The sequence below is a fragment of the Bombina bombina genome, chromosome 2 (genome assembly GCF_027579735.1).
Source record: "Bombina bombina isolate aBomBom1 chromosome 2, aBomBom1.pri, whole genome shotgun sequence".
Taxonomy (NCBI): Eukaryota; Metazoa; Chordata; class Amphibia; order Anura; family Bombinatoridae; genus Bombina; species Bombina bombina.
Window position 1 is genome coordinate 789,246,572 of NC_069500.1, and position 20,272 is coordinate 789,266,843.

Consider the following 20,272-nt stretch of genomic DNA (forward strand, 5'->3'; position numbering starts at 1 on the left):
GTACTTTGAGACCACTGCTTTAAAGAAACAGGGATTTTTATACAAAGAAAGAATGCTGCTGGAAGGACAGCAGGGCAGAGCTTCCAAATTATGATAACTCATAAATGTGGAATGGTTGGGAGGTCTGTCTTAAAAGGACATGAAACCACACAACTTTTCTCTTTATTCAGATATATCAAGCAATAAAAAAACAAAACCATTTTTCTTCAGTTATCAAATGTCCTTTGTTCATTTGCTATCCTTTGTTGAAAAACATACCTAGGCAGGCCTCGGGGCAGTAATGGTTATGCACTACTTGTTGCTAGCTGCTGATTGGTAGCTGCAATTATATGCAGACATTACTGCACCTTCAACAAAGGATACCAAGAGAATTAAGCAAAGTTGATAAAAGAAGTACATTGGAAAGTTGTTTTAAATTATATGATCTTTGTGAATGTTGGATTTGTATTGTATTTAAGGAAAGAAATGTAATCTCAATGCAATGAACTTTGTAAAGTCCAAAGATCCTGCAAAATGTTGTTTTCTGAAACAAAAATTGTTTTCTGATGGATTGGAATACTGCTGTCAGATTATGGCAAATACAAGATATGTAGGGGTGTGAGTAAGCAAAAAATACATTTGAAAATATTGTAATAAATTAGCAGATTTTTCAAATGGATTGTGTGATAGCTTTGAATTTGAAATCTGTACGAGAAGTTAAACTAATATATACACGTTATTAGGAAACAGTATAGACAAAAGGAAAAGGTGTTGTAATGCAGAATTGTGAGCACAGTGGAGTTGTGATGATTTATAATTCTCTCTCACTTCTTTTCATTATGCCAGAGCACAGAGGGTTAGCGTTTGACAGTGGGCGGGGCCTACACTGAAGGCCAATCCAAGAGATCGCACATCCTCCAATGAGATCCCGTATTACATGGCAATCTAGGAAGTGGTAGTACCGGGGCTGAAGATGAACGAGGAATCGTGTGACCCCCGGGCCCCCCAGCCTGAGCCGGTAACTTCCAGCACCGGGGCACACACACCACAACCTGTAAGTAATGCAAGGACAAAACCTAACACTGCACATTCCGCTGTATAATGTGATCTGCAACTTATAACTTTGCACGTTATAGTGTGAATAGGCTATGGAGTAGTAGTAGGGGCACTCACTTGTACATAACTCAGTTCATGCTTTATGTGTATATGTATGAGCTTGGTTAATCGTAGGATGGCGCAGGTTTTTAGGGTTCTAAGTTATTTTCGCCCTTCAATATAACTGGTGACCATATTAACTCGTGAGTATGTGGCTTTTGTCACTGATACTGAGACTTTACGAACCTGTGTGTAGATTTCTTTATATCACTACTCAACAGAGCTCAACTATCCCACACATATGTATTTGATATGTAAAGTTAAGTTGTGAACCACCATTTTATGTGCCCATTACACATAGTCTATATATTCTGCCTCTGCATAACTTTGTAATTAAAGTCCTTTAACTGTTCCATCAAACAGGACCACACCATAGGAGCAGTTCTAGTTGTGCAGGGTCACTTTGTTAACTGTAATGTAATGAGCATACCATAAGTAGGGTCATCTTCTTTGATTGTGGTTGGTTCAGGAAGCAAGTGCAAGGTCAGGTGACAGTTAACATATAATGAACAAAGCAATTGTGAAAAATGATATTCTACTGTGTGCAACATTAAAGTAATGGTAAACTTTACATGTTTTAAAATCTAAGTGATATTTTAGACTTTAATTGATCACTTTTAATAAAGATGCGCTGTAACTTACTTTTTAATCTAGCCATGCAATTCAAATACCCTGCGCTCCAGCCGCCCACTTCAAAACTCATATTTAATTGTTTTGTCTGTTCTCCAATTGGTTCTCTAGCCATATGGCACTTTTTTTGTAGTTAGAACGCTGATTGGAGAATAGTTTAAACTGTTAGCTCACCAAAAAGTGCGCAGTTGGAGCGTGGGGTATTAGAATGGCACTGCTAGACTAAAAAGTAAGTTACAGCGCATCTTTATTAGAAGTGATTAATAAAAGTCCATGTAAAATATTGTTTAGATTCCGGAGCTGATTTTAAAACATATAAAGTTAACTGTCACTTTAATCAAGCTAGATAAAAATATGCTGACACATTCTACATAATATATAAATACCACATTTTGTGCACTACTGCTGAAAATAGAGAGTGTGAATGCTTCACTTATTAAAGATATAAACTTTATCTTTGTTCTGCACTGTTCCAAGCTTCTACAGTGTTGCAAAACCTATGACTTTTTAATAAGGCATATACAGTATTTTGTAGCACAACTTTCCAAGTAATAAAGTACTGGTATTATGGTGCATGTTTGTTTGACTTAAAGGGACACTAAACCTATTTTTTTTTTTTCTTTCAGGATTCAGATAGATAATTCAATTTTAAGCAACTTTCTAATTTACTCCTATTATCAAATTTTCTTCGTTCTCTTGCTATCTTTATTTGAAAAAGAAGGAATCTAAGCTAAGGAGCCAGCCAATTTTTTGGTTCAGACCCTGGACAGCACATGCTTATTGGTGCTATCCAATCAGCAAGGACAACCCAGGTTGTGAACCAAAAATGAGCCGGTTTCTAAACTTACATTTTTGCTTTTCAAATAAAGATAGCAAGAGCATAAAGAAAAATTGATAATAGGAGTAAATTAGAAAGTTGCTTAAAATTGCATGCTCTATCCGAATCATGGAAGAAGAAAAAAAATTAGGGTTCAGTGTCCCTTTAACATATCTCTCTCTCTATGTTTACACAAAGTCCTCCTTACTTCATATTTCAATGTTTATTCTTTTTACAAAGTGAGGACAAAACTTAGAGAAAACAATGGAAATTTAACATTTTAGTAACTCTCTGCCCCCTCTTCACACTGGTAGCGTGATTTCTTCTAAACATTCTTGTTTGCATAACTTTTCTGTAACTGGTACTTAAAGAGACATGAAATCCACATTTTTTTTTCTTTCATCACTTGGAGTGTACAATTTCCTGCTATTACTAAATGTGCTTCATTCTCCTCATTTCTTTGTTGAAGAAGCAGCAATACACTACTGGGAGCTGGCTCAACACTTCAAGTGAGGCAATGACATGATGCTTACATATGCAGCCACCAATCAGCAGCTAGCTCCCAGTAGTGCATTTCTCCTGAGCCTACTTAGGTATGCTTTTCCACAAATAATATCTAATAAGCAAATAAAATAACAGATGTAAATAAGAACGTTGTTAAAAATATGTTTTATCCAAGTCATGAAAGTTTAATTTTGACTTTACTGTCCATTTAGGTATTGAAATTTTCAGTATAGGTGGGGAAAAACTGCTATTCAAATGACATCATAAATTTAAAGGATCGCTAAACACAGTAGAATAGCATAATCAATGTATGCATAATAAAAAAAAACATGCAAAATCACTTAGTTAAAATTTCAAATGAGTAGTAGATTTATTACTGACAAATGTCATTTAGGTAAAGGGGCAGTCTACACTAAAATTGTTATTGTTAAAAAAGCAGATAATGCCTTTACTACCCATTCCCCAGCTTTTCACATCCAGCATTGGTTTATTAATTTACTTTATAATATTTAAAGGGACATGAAACCCAAATTTTTTCTTTCATGAATTAGAAAGAACATGCAATTTTAAACAACTTTCTTATTTACTTCTATTATCTAATTTGTTTTATTCTCTTGATATTTGTTGCTTAAAAGCATATCTAGATAGGCTCAGTAGCTGCTAATTGGTTGCTGTACATACAAGCCTCATGTGATTGGCTCACCCATGTGCATTGCTGTTTCTTCAACAAAGGATATCTAAAAGATGAAGCAAAATAAATAATAGAAGTAAATTGGAATGCTGTTTAAATTTGTATTATCTATCTGAATCTTGAAAGAATTTTTTTGGGTTTATTGTCCCTTTAAAGGGAAAGTAAAGTCCAAAAAAATCTTTCATATTTCAAATAGGGCATGTCATTTTAAATAACTTTCCAATGTACTTTTATCACCAATTTTGCTTTGCTCTCTTGGTATTCTTAGTTGAAAGCTAAACCTAAGAAGGCTCATATGATAATTTCTAAGCCCTTGAAGGCCGCCTCTTATCACATGCTTTTTATTTGCTTTTCATAACAGGGGAGAGCTAGTTCATGTAAACCATATAGATAACATTGTGATCACGCCCGGGGATTGAGGCAGACACTGCACTAATTGGCTAAAATGAAAGTCAATAAATAATTAATAAAATGTCGTGATCAGGGGACTGTCAGAAGATGCTTAGATACAAGTTAATCACAGAGGTAAAAAGGATATTAATATAACAGTGTTGGTTATGCAAAACTGGGGGATGGGTAATAAAGGGATTATCTATCTTTTAAAACAACAAAAATTCTGGTGTTGACTGTCCCTTTAAACCACTACATTTCTGCCTCTTTCTAAGCCACTACAGACAGCCTCTTATCACATTCTCTTTTATTTGCTTTTCACAACAGGAGACTGCTAGTTCATGTGGACCAAATAGATAACATTGTGCTCACGCCCATTGAGTTATTTAAGAGTCAGCACAACACAGCACTAATTGGCTAAAATGCAAGTCAATAGATAATAAATAAAATGTCATGTGATCAGGAGGTTGTCAGAAGATGCTTAGATACAAGGTAATCACAGAGGTAAAAAGTGTATTAATATAACTGTGTTGGTTATGCAAAACTGGGGAGTGGGTAATAAAGGGATGATCTATTGTTTAAAACAATAACAGTTCTGATGTAGAATGCCCCTTTAACTTTCCCTGCCTAATGCATGTCACAGCCATCAGCCAATCACAAAATGCATATGTTTATACTGTGGATCTTGCACATGCTCAGTAGGAACTGATGGCTTAGAAACTGTGCATATACCTTGTTCCTTTAAGCACTGGAGTCACAATAAAAAAAAAATCTAAGTATTGTAAAGTGAATTAAAAGAGATTGCCAGGCACTTGAGCTATACCATTTTTGGACTATGTAAAAAAGAAACTAACTCGAAGACAAGAGCTTAAACTGGGACACTCCAGGTCAGATACAGGTTACCAGCTATGTATCTTGGCCCTAAGAGGTTGCAACCTATTCTATTCCTTACACTGGGGCAAGACCTAGCTTTATATTTTGGGCTACAGGCGGGGGATCGCCGATCCGGCTTTGCTGAAGTAAAAGTTTTTTTGTTTTTTTTTAAATACGTTGCAATGTAATGTTTCATGAATAAAAGTGCCCCTTATTTTATACTATTTTTAAAAACCAGGCACTCATTCATGAAACTTTACATTTACTTGATTTTTTTCCCCATATAAACACATAGAGAATTTTAGTTGGATATCAACATACAGGTATATATTATATATTTTTCTTTTACTGTCCCTCGCTTACTTTTACTATTCTTTCAAGGCACCAGAACAAGCGATGGATCCGACTGCATCAGGCGTATTTTGTAGCAGGATCCTTAATATGGTGAATTCAGAGGATGTTAATGCTATTATCTTGGCTCAGAGGCACATGTAGGTATATGTATAAAATAATTCTAATTAAAGTATATTTAGCAGAGATCTACATGTTGATTATTTTTTTCATAATTAACAAGAGTTGCAAGCAAGTAATGACGTGATTTAAAGGGATATGAAACCTAATTATTTTTCTTTCATGATTCAGATAGAGCATGCAACTTTCTAATTTACTCCTATTATCAATTTTGTCTTTGTAGCCACCAATCAGCAAGCACTAACCAGGGTGCTGAACCAAAAATGGGTCCACTCCTAAACTTACATTCCTGCTTTTCAAATAAAGATGCCAAGAGAACAAAGAAAATGTGATAATTGGAGTAATTAGAAAGTTGCTTAAAATTGCATGTTCTACCTGAAACATGAAATAAAAAATTGTTTCATATCCCTTTAAGTGGTACAGAAAGCCAAAAATAACAAACATTTTGTATATAGAATATTTAAACACATTTTTTTTTAACTTTTTTTTTTCCTGATTAACAAATAATTTTATGCACAAAGAAATTAGTACCAAACCATAAGGTTTTTTCCTATAATTAACCAGATATTAATTTAATCTGTAGCATTTGTACATTTGTTTGCAAGTTGCAGAGTAAGTTGTTGAACTATCACTTCATTATTTTACTACATAATATACATTTCTAAAGTTCTTGCAAGGTTAAAAAAGACAATTTTAAACTTTGTTCAATTTTCCATTTTAAAATTCACGCGAACCGTGTCCTGTTTTATGAATGATTATCAGTAGGGTATACTCCCAATTTAATTAATGACAGTCTAGTCAAAATTAAACTTTCATTATTCAGCAAGTGAATGTGGTTTTAAACAACATTCCGATATACTTTATTTTTGCTTTGTTCTCTTGGTATTCTTTGTTGAAAGCTAAACCTAGTTAGGCTCATGCTAATTTCTTAGCCCTTGTAGGCTGTCTCTTAGTGCATTTTAACAGTTTCACTACTAGCTAATGCTAGTTCAAGTGTGCCATATATAAAACATTGTGCTTACTCCTGTGGCGTTACTTACGAGTGAGCACTGATTGGCTAAAATGCAAGTCTGTCAAAGAACTGAAATAAGGGGGCAGTCCAACGAGGCTTAGATACATCGTAATCACAGAGGTAAAAGTGTATAAATATAACAGTGTTGGTTATGCAAAAATGTAGAATGGGTAATAAAGGGATTATCTATCTTTTTAAATAATAAAAATGTGGAGTAGACTGTGCCGTTTTAAAATTGCATGCAATATCTGAATCATGAACATTTTATTTTGACTAGAATGTCCTTTTAACTATAGCAAGGACACAAAACAAAGCATTCAGGAAAGAGTGAACCTTTAACGGGACATGAAACCCACATTTGTTTTCTTTCATGATTCCGATAGAGAATACAATTTTAAACGACTTTCTAATTTACTACTTTTATCTAATTTGCTTCATTCTCTTGGTATCAATTGTTGAAGGAGCATCAATGCACTAATGGTTTCTAACTGAACTTATGGGTGAGCCAATCACAATCGATATATACAGTATATGCAGCCACCAATCAACAGATAGAACCTAGCTCCTGGGCTTGCCTAGATAAACTTTTCAGCAAATGATAACAAGAGAAGGAAGCAAATTAAATAATAGAAGTAAATTGGAAAGTTGTTAAAAATTGTATTCTCTATCTGAATCATGAAATAACATTTTTGGGTTTCATGTCCCTTTAAGCTTTACAACAGTCAGTAAACACACTGCTGTGGCACTTGATGCTGGGAAACGCATATTTTGCACCAAAATGACATTGCTTTGATTGCACAAGCCTTGCCACCATCTTGCTTCCTGGAACGATAATACAAGGAATAGCATGGTGTTTTCCTTTACACATTAAATGAACTATAAATTACAATATATTTTGGAGCAGGACAATGCCATCTGGAGATGCATAAGTTACGGTAGATAACCAGCTAATTGGGGGAAAAAAAACACTGACACTACTCTGCCTTCCTGTGCAGGCTTATGCTTTATGGTTGAGTGTAACCCCTGAGCCACAGTTTATTTACACTACTTTAATATACAGATGTGCCTTTATGTGGGGACTGCTGCATAGGTCACAATGCAGTTGTGCCGTACTGAGGGGGTCACCTAACTGCATATCTTTCAAGCAGGAAGAGAAGGAAATATTCCCTAAATTGTCTGAGACACACAGTACTGATAACAGTATAAGAGAAAACTGATCTAATGGCTGAATAGATATCTTAACACCAGAATAATTTACTAACTGACTATATCTATGTCCAGTCATTATATTTTCAGTTATAGGAATTTAGCTTCATCAATAATTCAAAAAACTTTCCATTAAGATTCCCCCCCCCCTCTAATTACTTGTATTAGCAGCATATCATTTACCAACATTGGAAAACTGTCAGAGAGAGAGATATTCCACAGGAGCTTATCATTTGTGGAATCACCTTTTACAAAATATATAAAATTAATAATTAAAAAAAAAAAGTTGTTTTTTTTATGACAGTGAGAAATTTGATGGACCTGTTAGTTCTAAGTTTGTTTAAATTTGAAATAATTGTGATATTCTCTGTCCTTGCTCTTATCAGGCTTGATAGGTTTGAGAAAACCAATGAAATGCTACTCAATTTCAACGGTCTCTCCAGTGCACGTCTGCAACAAATGAATGATCGGTTTGTACACCACACCAGAACCTTGGTGGAGATGAAAAAGGACTTGGACGTTATCTTTAGAAGAATTAGGTACCTTGTGTATAACAATGAAGCGATGTGTGACACTAGTTTTCAAGCCTGTCCTCAGGCCTCCCTAACAGGCCAGGTTTTCAGGATTACCTTGGGTGAGAACAGGTAAAATAACCATGTTTACTAATCAGCTGATTATTTTACCTGTACTCTAATTCAGATATCCTCAAACTCTGACCTGTTAGGGAGGTCGGAGGACAGGTTTGAAAAGTGCACTAGAGGAATATAATGATAAATTGTATAAATGGTTTGCACCATTTAGAAAAGAAAACAATATGAGAAAAAAATGTCAACATTTAATGGAGATTTTGTTGTTGTTGTTGTTATCAAGTTATTTTTAAGGGACATTAACCCTTTAAGGACACAGCTTTCAGTTTGCTCAATGGTTTTATGACGGAAAATATCCGTCATATGTCCTTAAGAGGTTAAACACTTTAAGACAGAAAATAAGTATGTATCTTATTTTTTTTTCTGCTTGAGCCAAACAATTGAGATTTTGTTAACACCATGACAGTGGTAAATTCTGACATCTCCAGGCTGAGGTCTGGATTAACAGCTCCAAATAAGGAAAGTAGTGGGCTCTTTGACTTTAAAAAAACGATTGCAGCAAACAAGGCATTAATCTTGTTTTCTTAACATTTATAATGTGCTGATAAATTAATCTATTGGAAGGCTGCAGAAAAATGTTGTAATTACATGATGTTTACTGTCCCTTTTAAGAAACCTTGTAGTATACATTTCTAGTACAAATGCACATAAATTCATGGATTACTTCCTTATCCCCTTTTTTCATTTTAAACTTACTCATTAGTCAGTCTGTATAACAGAATTTCTTCATTCAAGTTTTATTTATTGGGTTCTGTTTAATTTTAAAGAAATATTGTAGTGTATGAGAGTTTACAGTAATTCTTGACTACTTATTTTGTTCTCTTTTTTTTCTCATATTTCGGGGTCATAATAAAGATTGCATCATTGTTTTGTTCCATTTTACACTGGAACTCGTCTTAGTGACATGTACTTGGTTATTCATATACACTATCTGGCCAAAAGCATGTGGACACCCCTACTGATTATTGAGTTCAGGTGTTTCAGCCACACCTGTTGCTAACAAGTGCATAAAATACAGCTCAGAGACATGAAATCTCCATTAACAAACATTGGAAGTACAATGGGTCGTACTGAAGAGCTTGGTAACTTATAAACATGGTACTTTCATATAATGTAACCTGTGCCACAAATCACTTTGTAAACTGTTTGAGCTACTAGATCTGCCACCGTCACCTGTAAGTGCTATTATTGTGAATCATCTAGGAGAAACAGCCCAGCCACAAAGTGTTAGACAACTTAAACTCATAGAGCGGGGCTGCTTTGTGGTGAAGTGTGTAGCACTTAAATATCACCTATTATCTGTTACATTACTCACTACAGAGTTCCAAATTACCTCTGGAAGTAACTTCAGCACAAGAACTGAGCGTTGTGAACTCCATGAAATGGATTTCTATGGCAGAGCAGCTGTACAAGCCTATCCTCACCATGCACAATACCAGACAACAGCTGTAGTGATGTAAAATACACTGACACTGGACTCTGGAGCAGACATCCTCAAACTTGGCCCTCCAGAGGTTTTGGTACTACATTTCCCATGATGCTCACCGCTCAGCCAGCTGATATGCTGTCTGAGCATCATGGGAAATGTAGTACCAAAACCTCTGGAGGGCCAAGTTGGAGGATGTCTGCTCTGGAGTGATGAATCACACTTCACTATCTGGCAGTCTGATGGACGGATCTGGGTGTGGCTAATGTCAGGAGAATGCTACCTACCAGAATACATAGTGCCTACTGTAAAGTTTAGTGGAGGAGGGATAATGGTCTGGGGCTGTTTTTCAGGGTTTGGGCTAGGCCTCTTAATTCCAATGAGTTATCATTTTAAAGGGACATTGAACACTAAATACATTTGATATAAATAGTATTGAGGTTATGCCCCACCTCCTTCTAGTCATAGGTGGCTCCATGTTGAGGTCTAGCTTTCACTATATTTCAGTACTGATGTGTTTGCACATGTGCAGCAACTCTCCTTCTGATACCTGCAGCATCCATGATTTGAGTAAGGTACATGATATGTGTTTCAGGTCCTTTTTAATGCTTACAGGATACAAAGACATTTTAGACCATTAGTTGCTTCTAACCTTGTGACAGCGTTTTGGGGAAGGCCCTTTGCTGTTCTAGCATGACTGTGTCCCAGTGCACAAAAGCGTGGACCATGAAGACATGGATTGACGAGTTTGGTGTGGAGAAATTCGAGTAGCCTGCACAGAGCCCTGATCTCAACGCAACTAAACACTTTTTGGGATGAACTGTAACGCTGATTGCGAGTCAGACCTTCCTCATCCAAAATCGGTGCCTGACCTCACAAATGCTGTATTGGCTGAATGGGTACAATTTAATCAAAGACATTCAGCAAAATATTGTGTAAAGCCTTCTCAGAAGATCTGCGGTTGTTGTAGCAAAGTGTGTGTGTGTGTGTGTGTGTGTGTGGGGGGCAACTCCATATTAATGACCATGGTTTTGAAAAGAGATGTCCAACAAGCTCATGTAGATGTGATGGTCAATTGTCTTCATACTTTTGACCATTTAGTGTATCTTTGTATTCATTATATTTTCTTGATATGCCATGTTCATTGTAAAAATGATATAACTATAATTATTTTCTTAAATAAGGTTATTTTATTTAGTCTTGATGTGACATCACGTTATGCCTCTATTACACATGAGGCTGGTGTTGGTGCTGTTGGTAAGGTAATGGGCCAGGATGATAAATACAGGGAGTGCAGAATTATTAGGCAAGTTGTATTTTTGAGGATTAATTTTATTATTGAACAACAACCATGTTCTCAATGAACCCAAAAAACTCATTAATATCAAAGCTGAATAGTTTTGGAAGTAGTTTTTAGTTTGTTTTTAGTTATAACTATTTTAGGGGGATATCTGTGTGTGCAGGTGACTATTACTGTGCATAATTATTAGGCAACTTAACAAAAAACAAATATATACCCATTTCAATTATTTATTTTTACCAGTGAAACCAATATAACATCTCAACATTCACAAATATACATTTCTGACATTCAAAAACAAAACAAAAACAAATCAGTGACCAATATAGCCACCTTTCTTTGCAAGGACACTCAAAAGCCTGCCATCCATGGATTCTGTCAGTGTTTTGATCTGTTCACCATCAACATTGCGTGCAGCAGCAACCACAGCCTCCCAGACACTGTTCAGAGAGGTGTACTGTTTTCCCTCCTTGTAAATCTCACATTTGATGATGGACCACAGGTTCTCAATGGGGTTCAGATCAGGTGAACAAGGAGGCCATGTCATTAGATTTTCTTCTTTTATACCCTTTCTTGCCAGCCACGCTGTGGAGTACTTGGACGCGTGTGATGGAGCATTGTCCTGCATGAAAATCATGTTTTTCTTGAAGGATGCAGACTTCTTCCTGTACCACTGCTTGAAGAAGGTGTCTTCCAGAAACTGGCAGTAGGTCTGGGAGTTGAGCTTGACTCCATCCTCAACCCGAAAAGGCCCCACAAGCTCATCTTTGATGATACCAGCCCAAACCAGTACTCCACCTCCACCTTGCTGGCGTCTGAGTCGGACTGGAGCTCTCTGCCCTTTACCAATCCAGCCACGGGCCCATCCATCTGGCCCATCAAGACTCACTCTCATTTCATCAGTCCATAAAACCTTAGAAAAATCAGTCTTGAGATATTTCTTGGCCTAGTCTTGAGGTTTCAGCTTGTGTGTCTTGTTCAGTGGTGGTCGTCTTTCAGCCTTTCTTACCTTGGCCATGTCTCTGAGTATTGCACACCTTGTGCTTTTGGGCACTCCAGTGATGTTGCAGCTCTGAAATATGGCCAAACTGGTGGCAAGTGGCATCTTGGCAGCTGCACGCTTGACTTTTCTCAGTTCATGGGCAGTTATTTTGCGCCTTGGTTTTTCCACACGCTTCTTGCGACCCTGTTGACTATTTTGAATGAAACGCTTGATTGTTCGATGATCACGCTTCAGAAGCTTTGCAATTTTAAGAGTGCTGCATCCCTCTGCAAGATATCTCACTATTTTTTACTTTTCTGAGCCTGTCAAGTCCTTCTTTTGACCCATTTTGCCAAAGGAAAGGAAGTTGCCTAATAATTATGCACACCTGATATAGGGTGTTGATGTCATTAGACCACACCCCTTCTCATTACAGAGATGCACATCACCTAATATGCTTAATTGGTAGTAGGCTTTCGAGCCTATACAGCTTGGAGTAAGACAACATGCATAAAGAGGATGATGTGGTCAAAATACTCATTTGCCTAATAATTCTGCACTCCCTGTATACTCCATTGCAAAAATTATGTTTTGTGCAATTATTGAATATTGTCCAGGGATGCAATTACTTTTTATTTGAGGATCATTATTAGCTCCAGCTCGAAGGTACGGGTATGGGTTCCATCCAATGATGCCCCCACATATGCCAATATTTATATGAATGTCTTTGAGAAAGTACTTTGTGTATGGGCATCTATTATTTTTACTATATGGTGCCACTTGGTGGCGATATATAGATGACATTTTTGGTGTGTGGTTGGGCAACAGTGGAACCCTTGAGAAATTTGTTAATGATTTAAACACTGCTACTTGTCACATCAAGTTTAAATTGACATTTAGTGAGGAGAGTGTTTTCTTGGATACCAAAGTCTCTAAAGGTGCCCAAGGGCTTTCTGTTGATCTACACAAGAAAGAGACAGATTACAATACTCTCCTACACTATACGAGTGCCCATCCTCCTTCTCTGGATAAATCCCCCCCCCCCCCCAAAAGTAAATTTTTGCGGGTTAGACGTATTGTGTCGGAGAGGGGATTAGTGGAACAGAGATTAGGGGAAATGGTTGATCGTTTTAAGGCTAGGGGTTACCCTGCTGAACTTTTTCAGTCGGAGATCAATAATACTTTGAAAATCTCTAGGCAGTCACTTTTAGAAAGGAAAGAGGATATGACAAAGAAAAAAATCATCTAGACTTGTTTTTGTTAGTCAATACTCCCCTTGGAATAGACAGATCCAAAGGGTTTTATGCCGGCATTGGCATATATTACAAACATGTAATCCTGAGGTTAAAAAATTTAAAGTCCCCCCCCCCCCCCATGCCTGCCTATAAAAGGGGCAGGGATCTAAAGGATGAGTTGGTACGTGTGGATATTGGTCCCTAAAAAAAAACTTTGGTTCAAGGGTATATAGGTAAAAGGAATTTGGGCAGTTTCCCTTGTCTTAATTGTTCAAATTGTAACAATTTGATTAAGGGACCTAATTTAATCACCCAAGTACAGGCAAGAAATATGAGATAAGAGGGCATTATACCTGTAATACAGAGTATGCGGTTTATTAAATCAAATGTTCATGTGGCCTGGGTTATGTAGACCACCCGCACTGTCCGTGAATGTATCGATCAACATAAAAGTAATATCAGAACAAAAAAAAACTGATGCTCCAGTGGCATATCATTTTTTTGACTGCTGGACATAATTTGAGCCAATTTAGGTTTCAGATTTTAGAACGGGTAAGATGTCCAAGGAGGGGCGGTGATAGTCAAATCCCTCAAGATTAGAGAGGCCTTTTGGATCAACAAACTTGGGACCATGTTTTCAAGGGGGATGAATAAGGAACTTTTTTTTTATTTTTATGATTTATTTTTGTAAATATTCTGATGAGTTTGATTATTCAAGATTTTTTCTGTGTCCTCTTTATCTGGATAGGTACAGCTCAAGAAGCAGATGAGTTTGTTGCATCACTCAATGTAAATAGTTGTGGTTTGAGTTTCACACATGTTTGTGATTCCTCTAAAATAGCCTATCTTGATCTTACACTGATAGGTGATTCATGCAACAACACCATCATTACTGAGCTCTACTCCAAACCAATTAAATCTAATACCCTTTTGCATGCAAAAAGTTTGCATCCTAAGAGTACAGGATTTGGTATGATAAAGGGGGAATTCATTAGGTTGAAACAAAATTGCTCTAATTATGACACCTTCTCTTCAGAAGATGCCTTGCTCAAACAAAAATTATTGAATGAGGATATGACATATCCACGATTGAAAAAGCGATATCACAAGTACAAGGTTTGGACAGATTGACCCTTTTAAAGGATAAACCTGGGTTTAACAAAGATGTTACCAAAGAGGAAAAAATAATCTTTAGTACAAAGTTCAGCAGACAGTATGATTCCATAATTAAAATTGTTAAACAAAATGTACCTATTCTTTTGGGAGACGAAATTTTGAATCCCATTGTTAAAAGGGGCTTTCGTTTCGTCTCACGACGCAACCAAACGTTAGGAAACCGCTTATCACCAAGTATGATCCGCAACCGGGTCCAAAAAGACAATTGGTTGACGACCAAAGGTCATTTTAAATGTGGTAAAACCAATTGTAAGGCTTGCGGTCATGCTATGGTCACTAGGCAGTTTCAATCCTGTGTCACCCAAAGAATGTATAATTTGTAACATTTTTAGAATTGTAGGAATAAATATGTTGTCTATCTGGTCAAGTGTCAATCTTGTAACCTACAATATGTAGGTATGACCACCAAGGAAGCCTGAGTGAGGATTAGGGAACATCTTAACGATATTTCCAACATTATTCTCTGTTCAGCTTTAGCAGAACATTTTATTGAAAAACATGACTGTAAGGTGGATACATTTAAATGGCTCGTCATTGAACAAATCCGCCGTCCTCAGCGAGGAGGCAATCTGGATGTTATCCTTTCCAAGAGGGAAGCCTTTTGGATTTTTGTGCTAAGAACGAGAGTACCTTCAGGCTTCAAAATTGATTCTGATATTATCAATGCTTGGACTTAGAATACCAGAATACTTAGGTTCCATTGTTTAGACAAATTCAGGCTATATAACTATAACTTAGAGATTTGACCTAATGTATGTTGGTTTAGGGATAACAGACAATATTTGCTTATTCTTAGTCTTGTTTCAAGATTCTTGGCTAGTTGTTGAGGAAAAGGGGGGGGGGGGCTGCTTTAAAAGTCTAAAAAGAAAAAAGAATGAAGAGTGCAATGTTTGATTCTTATTTCTTTTTATTGTCACTCCATTAAAATATATGATGACTCAGCTTCCCCACTTTCCCACACAGTGTAACAAGAGCATTGATTTAAGGAATTTTTCCTTATAAACACCCATATAAGAAATATTTGTCTGTTTTTCCTTTTCTTTTTCCTTTTTGTTGTTATTATTTTTTGTGATATAAAACATAAATCAAAGCTATAATAGGTATACAAGGTATTTCTGATTAGTTATACTGTTTTTTGTTGTGTTTGTTTTTTTGTTACTATATTTCTTTTTTCCTTTTCAAAAGGTTTGGAATTTATATCTAATATCTGTTAACATGTTGATCCCCATTAGTGTATCTCACTAGGGGTTAAAGATTTAGAGGGAGAACTCTTACTATCTGTCAGCAATTGTTCAATCAATGGATCAACCTATCAGCTTTGCGCTTAGGGTATATTCATGTTTAGTAATATATTGTATACAGGTCACAGATGAAGGCGTGAGCCAAAACGCGTCTGACCGTTCCTTTCTACATGTAGTTTGTTTTATAAATTTTTTATGTCTTTCCATGTTTTTACCGCAATAAAGGTGCTTCCACCTGAGACCCGCTTTTTTGTACATACCGCTTCCTTTTTGTAAGCCCTTATTTCTGTAATATTTAGAAAAAAAATTCTGGTTGAACTTTGTATATACTTGAAAAATCTAGTTGTCAGTGTTCAAGATATTTCAGGTGTTGTTAGGGGTGTTGTCTAGATAGGTATTTAAGGTAAGATTGTTACAGGTATAACATACATGATTAAGGGCTTGTGTCCAAAACGTTGTTGATTTTTTGGGTCTGGCTGTTTAAGCTGAATAAACCTGTTTGAAGACATTAGTGGTGCTGCTTTTTCTGCTTTTGGTTCTGTGTTTGGGTTTGTGCATGACCCTCTGAGCTGGCACACCTGCTACAGTTCCCAGGCGCTGGATACTTTGGACTTGTGCAATACTTAGGAGAGAGCAACTGAAAACTATAAAACAAATTAACCTAATTTTTTGCATCCCCAATAGGTTTTTTAGTATTTTTGTCTCCTGATTTTATAGTTTTTCTATTGTCAATACTGCAGTAGTGAAATGTTCAATATAGTTGGAGATACAACAGGCCAAACAGCAATTGCAATGACACAATAAAGATAAAGGAGCAATTTGTAAACAATTTTTAATACAGCAGGTAAAATTGCGAGCTGGTAACATATTAAAGGGAATAAAAGTTTACAGTACACTGTCCCATTAACTATTATTACATACTTTGAGAAAACGGGTACAAATATTTAAAGAAAGATTTTTCTATTTTCAACTGTGTTTATTGATTTCATATATTCACTAATATATTGCACAGATTGAAAAAGAAAAACTAAGATATAATACTTATAACATTTAGTCTGTGACATCCTATACAAAATATTAAAGGGACAGTAAAGTAAAAAAAATAAAAAATCATGATTTAAATAGGACATGTCATTTTAAACAACTTTCCAATTTACTTGTATTACCAATTTTGCTTTGTTCTCTTGGTATTCTTAGTTGAAAGCTAAATCTAGGAGGTTCATGTGCTAATTTCTTAGACCTTGAAGACTGCCTCTAATCTGAAAGCATTTTGACAGTTTTTTCACCACTAGAGGGCGTTAGTTCACGTGTTTCATATAGATAACATTGAGCTCTGGCACGTGAAGCTCCTAGGAGGCAGCACTGATTGGCTAAAAATGCAAGTCTGTCAAAAGAACTGAAATAAGGGGGTAGTTTGCAGAGGCATAGATACAAGGTAATCACAGAGGTAAAAAGTATATTATAACTGTGTTGGTTATGCAAAATTGGGGAATGGGTAATAAAGGGATTATCTACCTTTTTAAGCAACAAAAATTCTGGTGTTTACTGTCCCTTTTAATACAAATATAAACTCAAAACAACTTCTTAGTTGATACTAGTAGCTGGTTAGAGACCTGCTACATATCTACAAGAGGTTCCACTTCATGCTGGCTCTATTTGTTAAGTTTGTCATTTATCTATCATGGTGTACCCATTGTATTTTTGTTACATGAGGATATCATGTGTATGATTTGGAGTTGCATAATATTGATCACAAACTTGTAACTGTGATTTACCTGTAACTGTTTGATAATACCTCAGTAAAATATGTATTATATTTTTTTTAAAAGGCAGAAAAAAATGTTGGTTCTAATCTCCAAATAGTCCCAGTATGCATTCCTAGTAAAAAAAAAAAGTGAATTGATGAACGAAATTAAAATAGTTTGACTGTAATAAAGACAATTCCTCCTCTTTGCTTATCAAGTTACAGATTGTATTAGTAAGACTAAATATGACAAGTTTTTCTGTTTTTATCTGCAGGATGTTAAAGGGGAAACTGGCCAAGCAATACCCAGAATCTTTCAACAGTAAGTTAAATCAGTGTTTAAATTGATGTGTATGGACCTGAGAGATTTATGTTCACTATTTATTTATTACAATACAAGGAAGACGTACTTGCATTAAAAGAAGTGGTAAAGGATTCTGGCTTCAATACTGTGACCCCACTAAGAAAAAAAATTGTGCTCACTATAAGTGTTCCCTTTAAGGCCACATTTTGTGAGTGTTCCAACAGTGAAACAGTAAATTATAGAACCACATCCTGCAATTAGCAAACACTACACAATGAAGACTGCAAGGAATGGTTCCCTTATTAACGGTTTCACTGCCGGGTGGCTCACAAAATGTGGCCTTAGATGGAACACTATATACATTCCTATTTATTAAATGCAAACCTAAAGAAAAATGATAATTAAATATTTGGGTTTCCATGTGCAAATGTCAGTGTCTGTCTACAAGTAACTGGATGTTTCAGAACTTTAGTTTTTGCCTGCTCTTTGTATCTGAATCAAGGTAAAATCGGGAAGTACTGCTTTCCAATGTGGAATGCACAACTATCCTGAGGCTTCAGAGGAATGTACGTTAAACTTGGGGGTTGTTGTGGCAAATAGCTCCTTGGCCGAGGACGTGTACCCACCTGAGTACCATGGCTTCCACCCCTACCTTCAATAAGAACATATCAGGGAGCGGGGGATTACTCTGTATTTAGGGTTTTCTAGCTTCCCTGTGCAGCTAGCAGGTGCCGGGTACACCCTGTTGCAGTTTACCATAGCTGACAGCCCAGGACATGCCTTGCTCATCAGCATCATTATTAGGGGGTGTGTTACTACCAACCTGGCACTGCTTACACTATGGTAACCAGGTAGTGACAACTCCCCCCAAAACCGTGACAGCTCTCCTTTGCATCTGATAACAATTCACAGTAGAAGCCAGTTCACCAATGAGAACAGGCTGGCTTCTAGGCTGATGGACAGCTTTCTTCTTTTTTTTTTTTTTTTTTTTTCTTCAAGTTGGTGGACAAGCACTCTTGTTTTATAAGATAGATCAGCATTTTCTGACTTGTGTGTGCACTTGCCTTAGTGCTTTCCCCACAAGTCACTAATTTTTGCTTTACATTTTTCTTTTTATGCACACTAATGAATAATGTCCTTCATTGACATATGAGGGAGGACACAGTTACATGCTATCATTTGACATAGCATGTCATTTCTGCACTACTGCAACCACAGAAGTTATTGCTATTTCTGGAGACTGTAATAGATTAAAATAAGAGCACAGCTTTAACCCCTTAGTGACCAGAGCACTTTTCCATTTGTTGACCGTTTGGGACCAAGGCTATTTTTACATTTCTGCGGTGTTTGTATTTAGCTGTAATTTTCCTCTTACTCATTTACTGTACCCACACATATTATATACCGTTTTTCTCGCCATTAAATGGACTTTCTAAAGATACCATTATTTTCATCATATCTTATAATTTACTATTAAAAACATTATAAAATATGAGGAAAAAATGGAAAAAAAAATTTCTTCAAACTTTGACCCCCAAAATCTGTTGCACATCTACAACCACCAAAAAACACCCATGCTAAATAGTTTCTAAATTTTGTCCTGAGTTTAGAAATACCCAATGTTTACATGTTGTTTGCTTTTTTTGCAAGTTATAGGGCACTAAATAAAAGTAGCACTTTGCTATTTCCAAACCACTTTTTTTCAAAATTAGCGCTAGTTACATTGGGACACTGATATCTTTCAGGAATCCCTGAATATCCCTTGACATGTGTATATATATATATATTTTTAGAAGACATCCCAAAGTATTGATCTAGGCCCATTTTGGTATATTTCATGCCACCATTTCACCGCCAAATGCGATCAAATAAAAAAAAAAGTTCACTTTTTTTTTCACAAATTATTTCACAAACTTTAGGTTTCTCACTGAAATTATTTACAAACAGCTTGTGCAATTATTGCACAAATGGTTTTAAATGCTTCTCTGGGATCCCCTTTGTTCAGAAATAGCAGACATATATGGCTTTTACGTTGCTTTTTGGTAATTAGAAGGCCGCTAAATGCCACTGCGCACCACACGTGTATTATGCGCAGCAGTGAAGGGGTTAACTAGGGAGCATGTAGGGAGCTTGTAGGGTTAATTTTAGCTTTAGTGTAGTGTAGTAAACAACCCCAAGTATTGATCTAGGCCCATTTTGGTATATTTCATGCCACCATTTCACCGCCAAATGCGATCAAATTAAAAAAAACTTTAAATATTTCACAATTTTAGGTTTCTCACTGAAATTATTTGCAAACAGCTTGTGCAATTATGGCACAGATTGTTGTAAATGCTTCTCTGGGATCCCCTTTGTTCAGAAATAGCAGACATATATGGCTTTGGCGTTGCTTTTTGGTAGTTAGAAGGTCGCTAAATGCCGCTGCGCATCACACATATATTATGTCTAGCAGTGAAGGAGTTAATTAGGTAGCTTGTAGGGAGCTTGCA

The 20,272-nt window shown here is 36.3% G+C and overlaps 1 protein-coding gene across 1 annotated transcript in view; it reads left to right on the forward strand.

Moving 5' to 3' along the window:
* The first annotated feature begins 910 nt into the window (after nucleotides 1–910).
* Nucleotides 911–20,272, forward strand: part of KXD1 (KxDL motif containing 1) — a 30,191-nt gene continuing 10,829 nt past the window's right edge. The window contains exons 1-4 of the mRNA XM_053702963.1: nucleotides 911–1,033; nucleotides 5,421–5,530; nucleotides 8,115–8,267; nucleotides 17,755–17,801. Of these exons, the coding sequence (XP_053558938.1) occupies nucleotides 953–1,033; nucleotides 5,421–5,530; nucleotides 8,115–8,267; nucleotides 17,755–17,801 (391 nt within the window). The 5' untranslated portion in view covers nucleotides 911–952. The remainder of the gene's footprint in view (nucleotides 1,034–5,420; nucleotides 5,531–8,114; nucleotides 8,268–17,754; nucleotides 17,802–20,272) is intronic.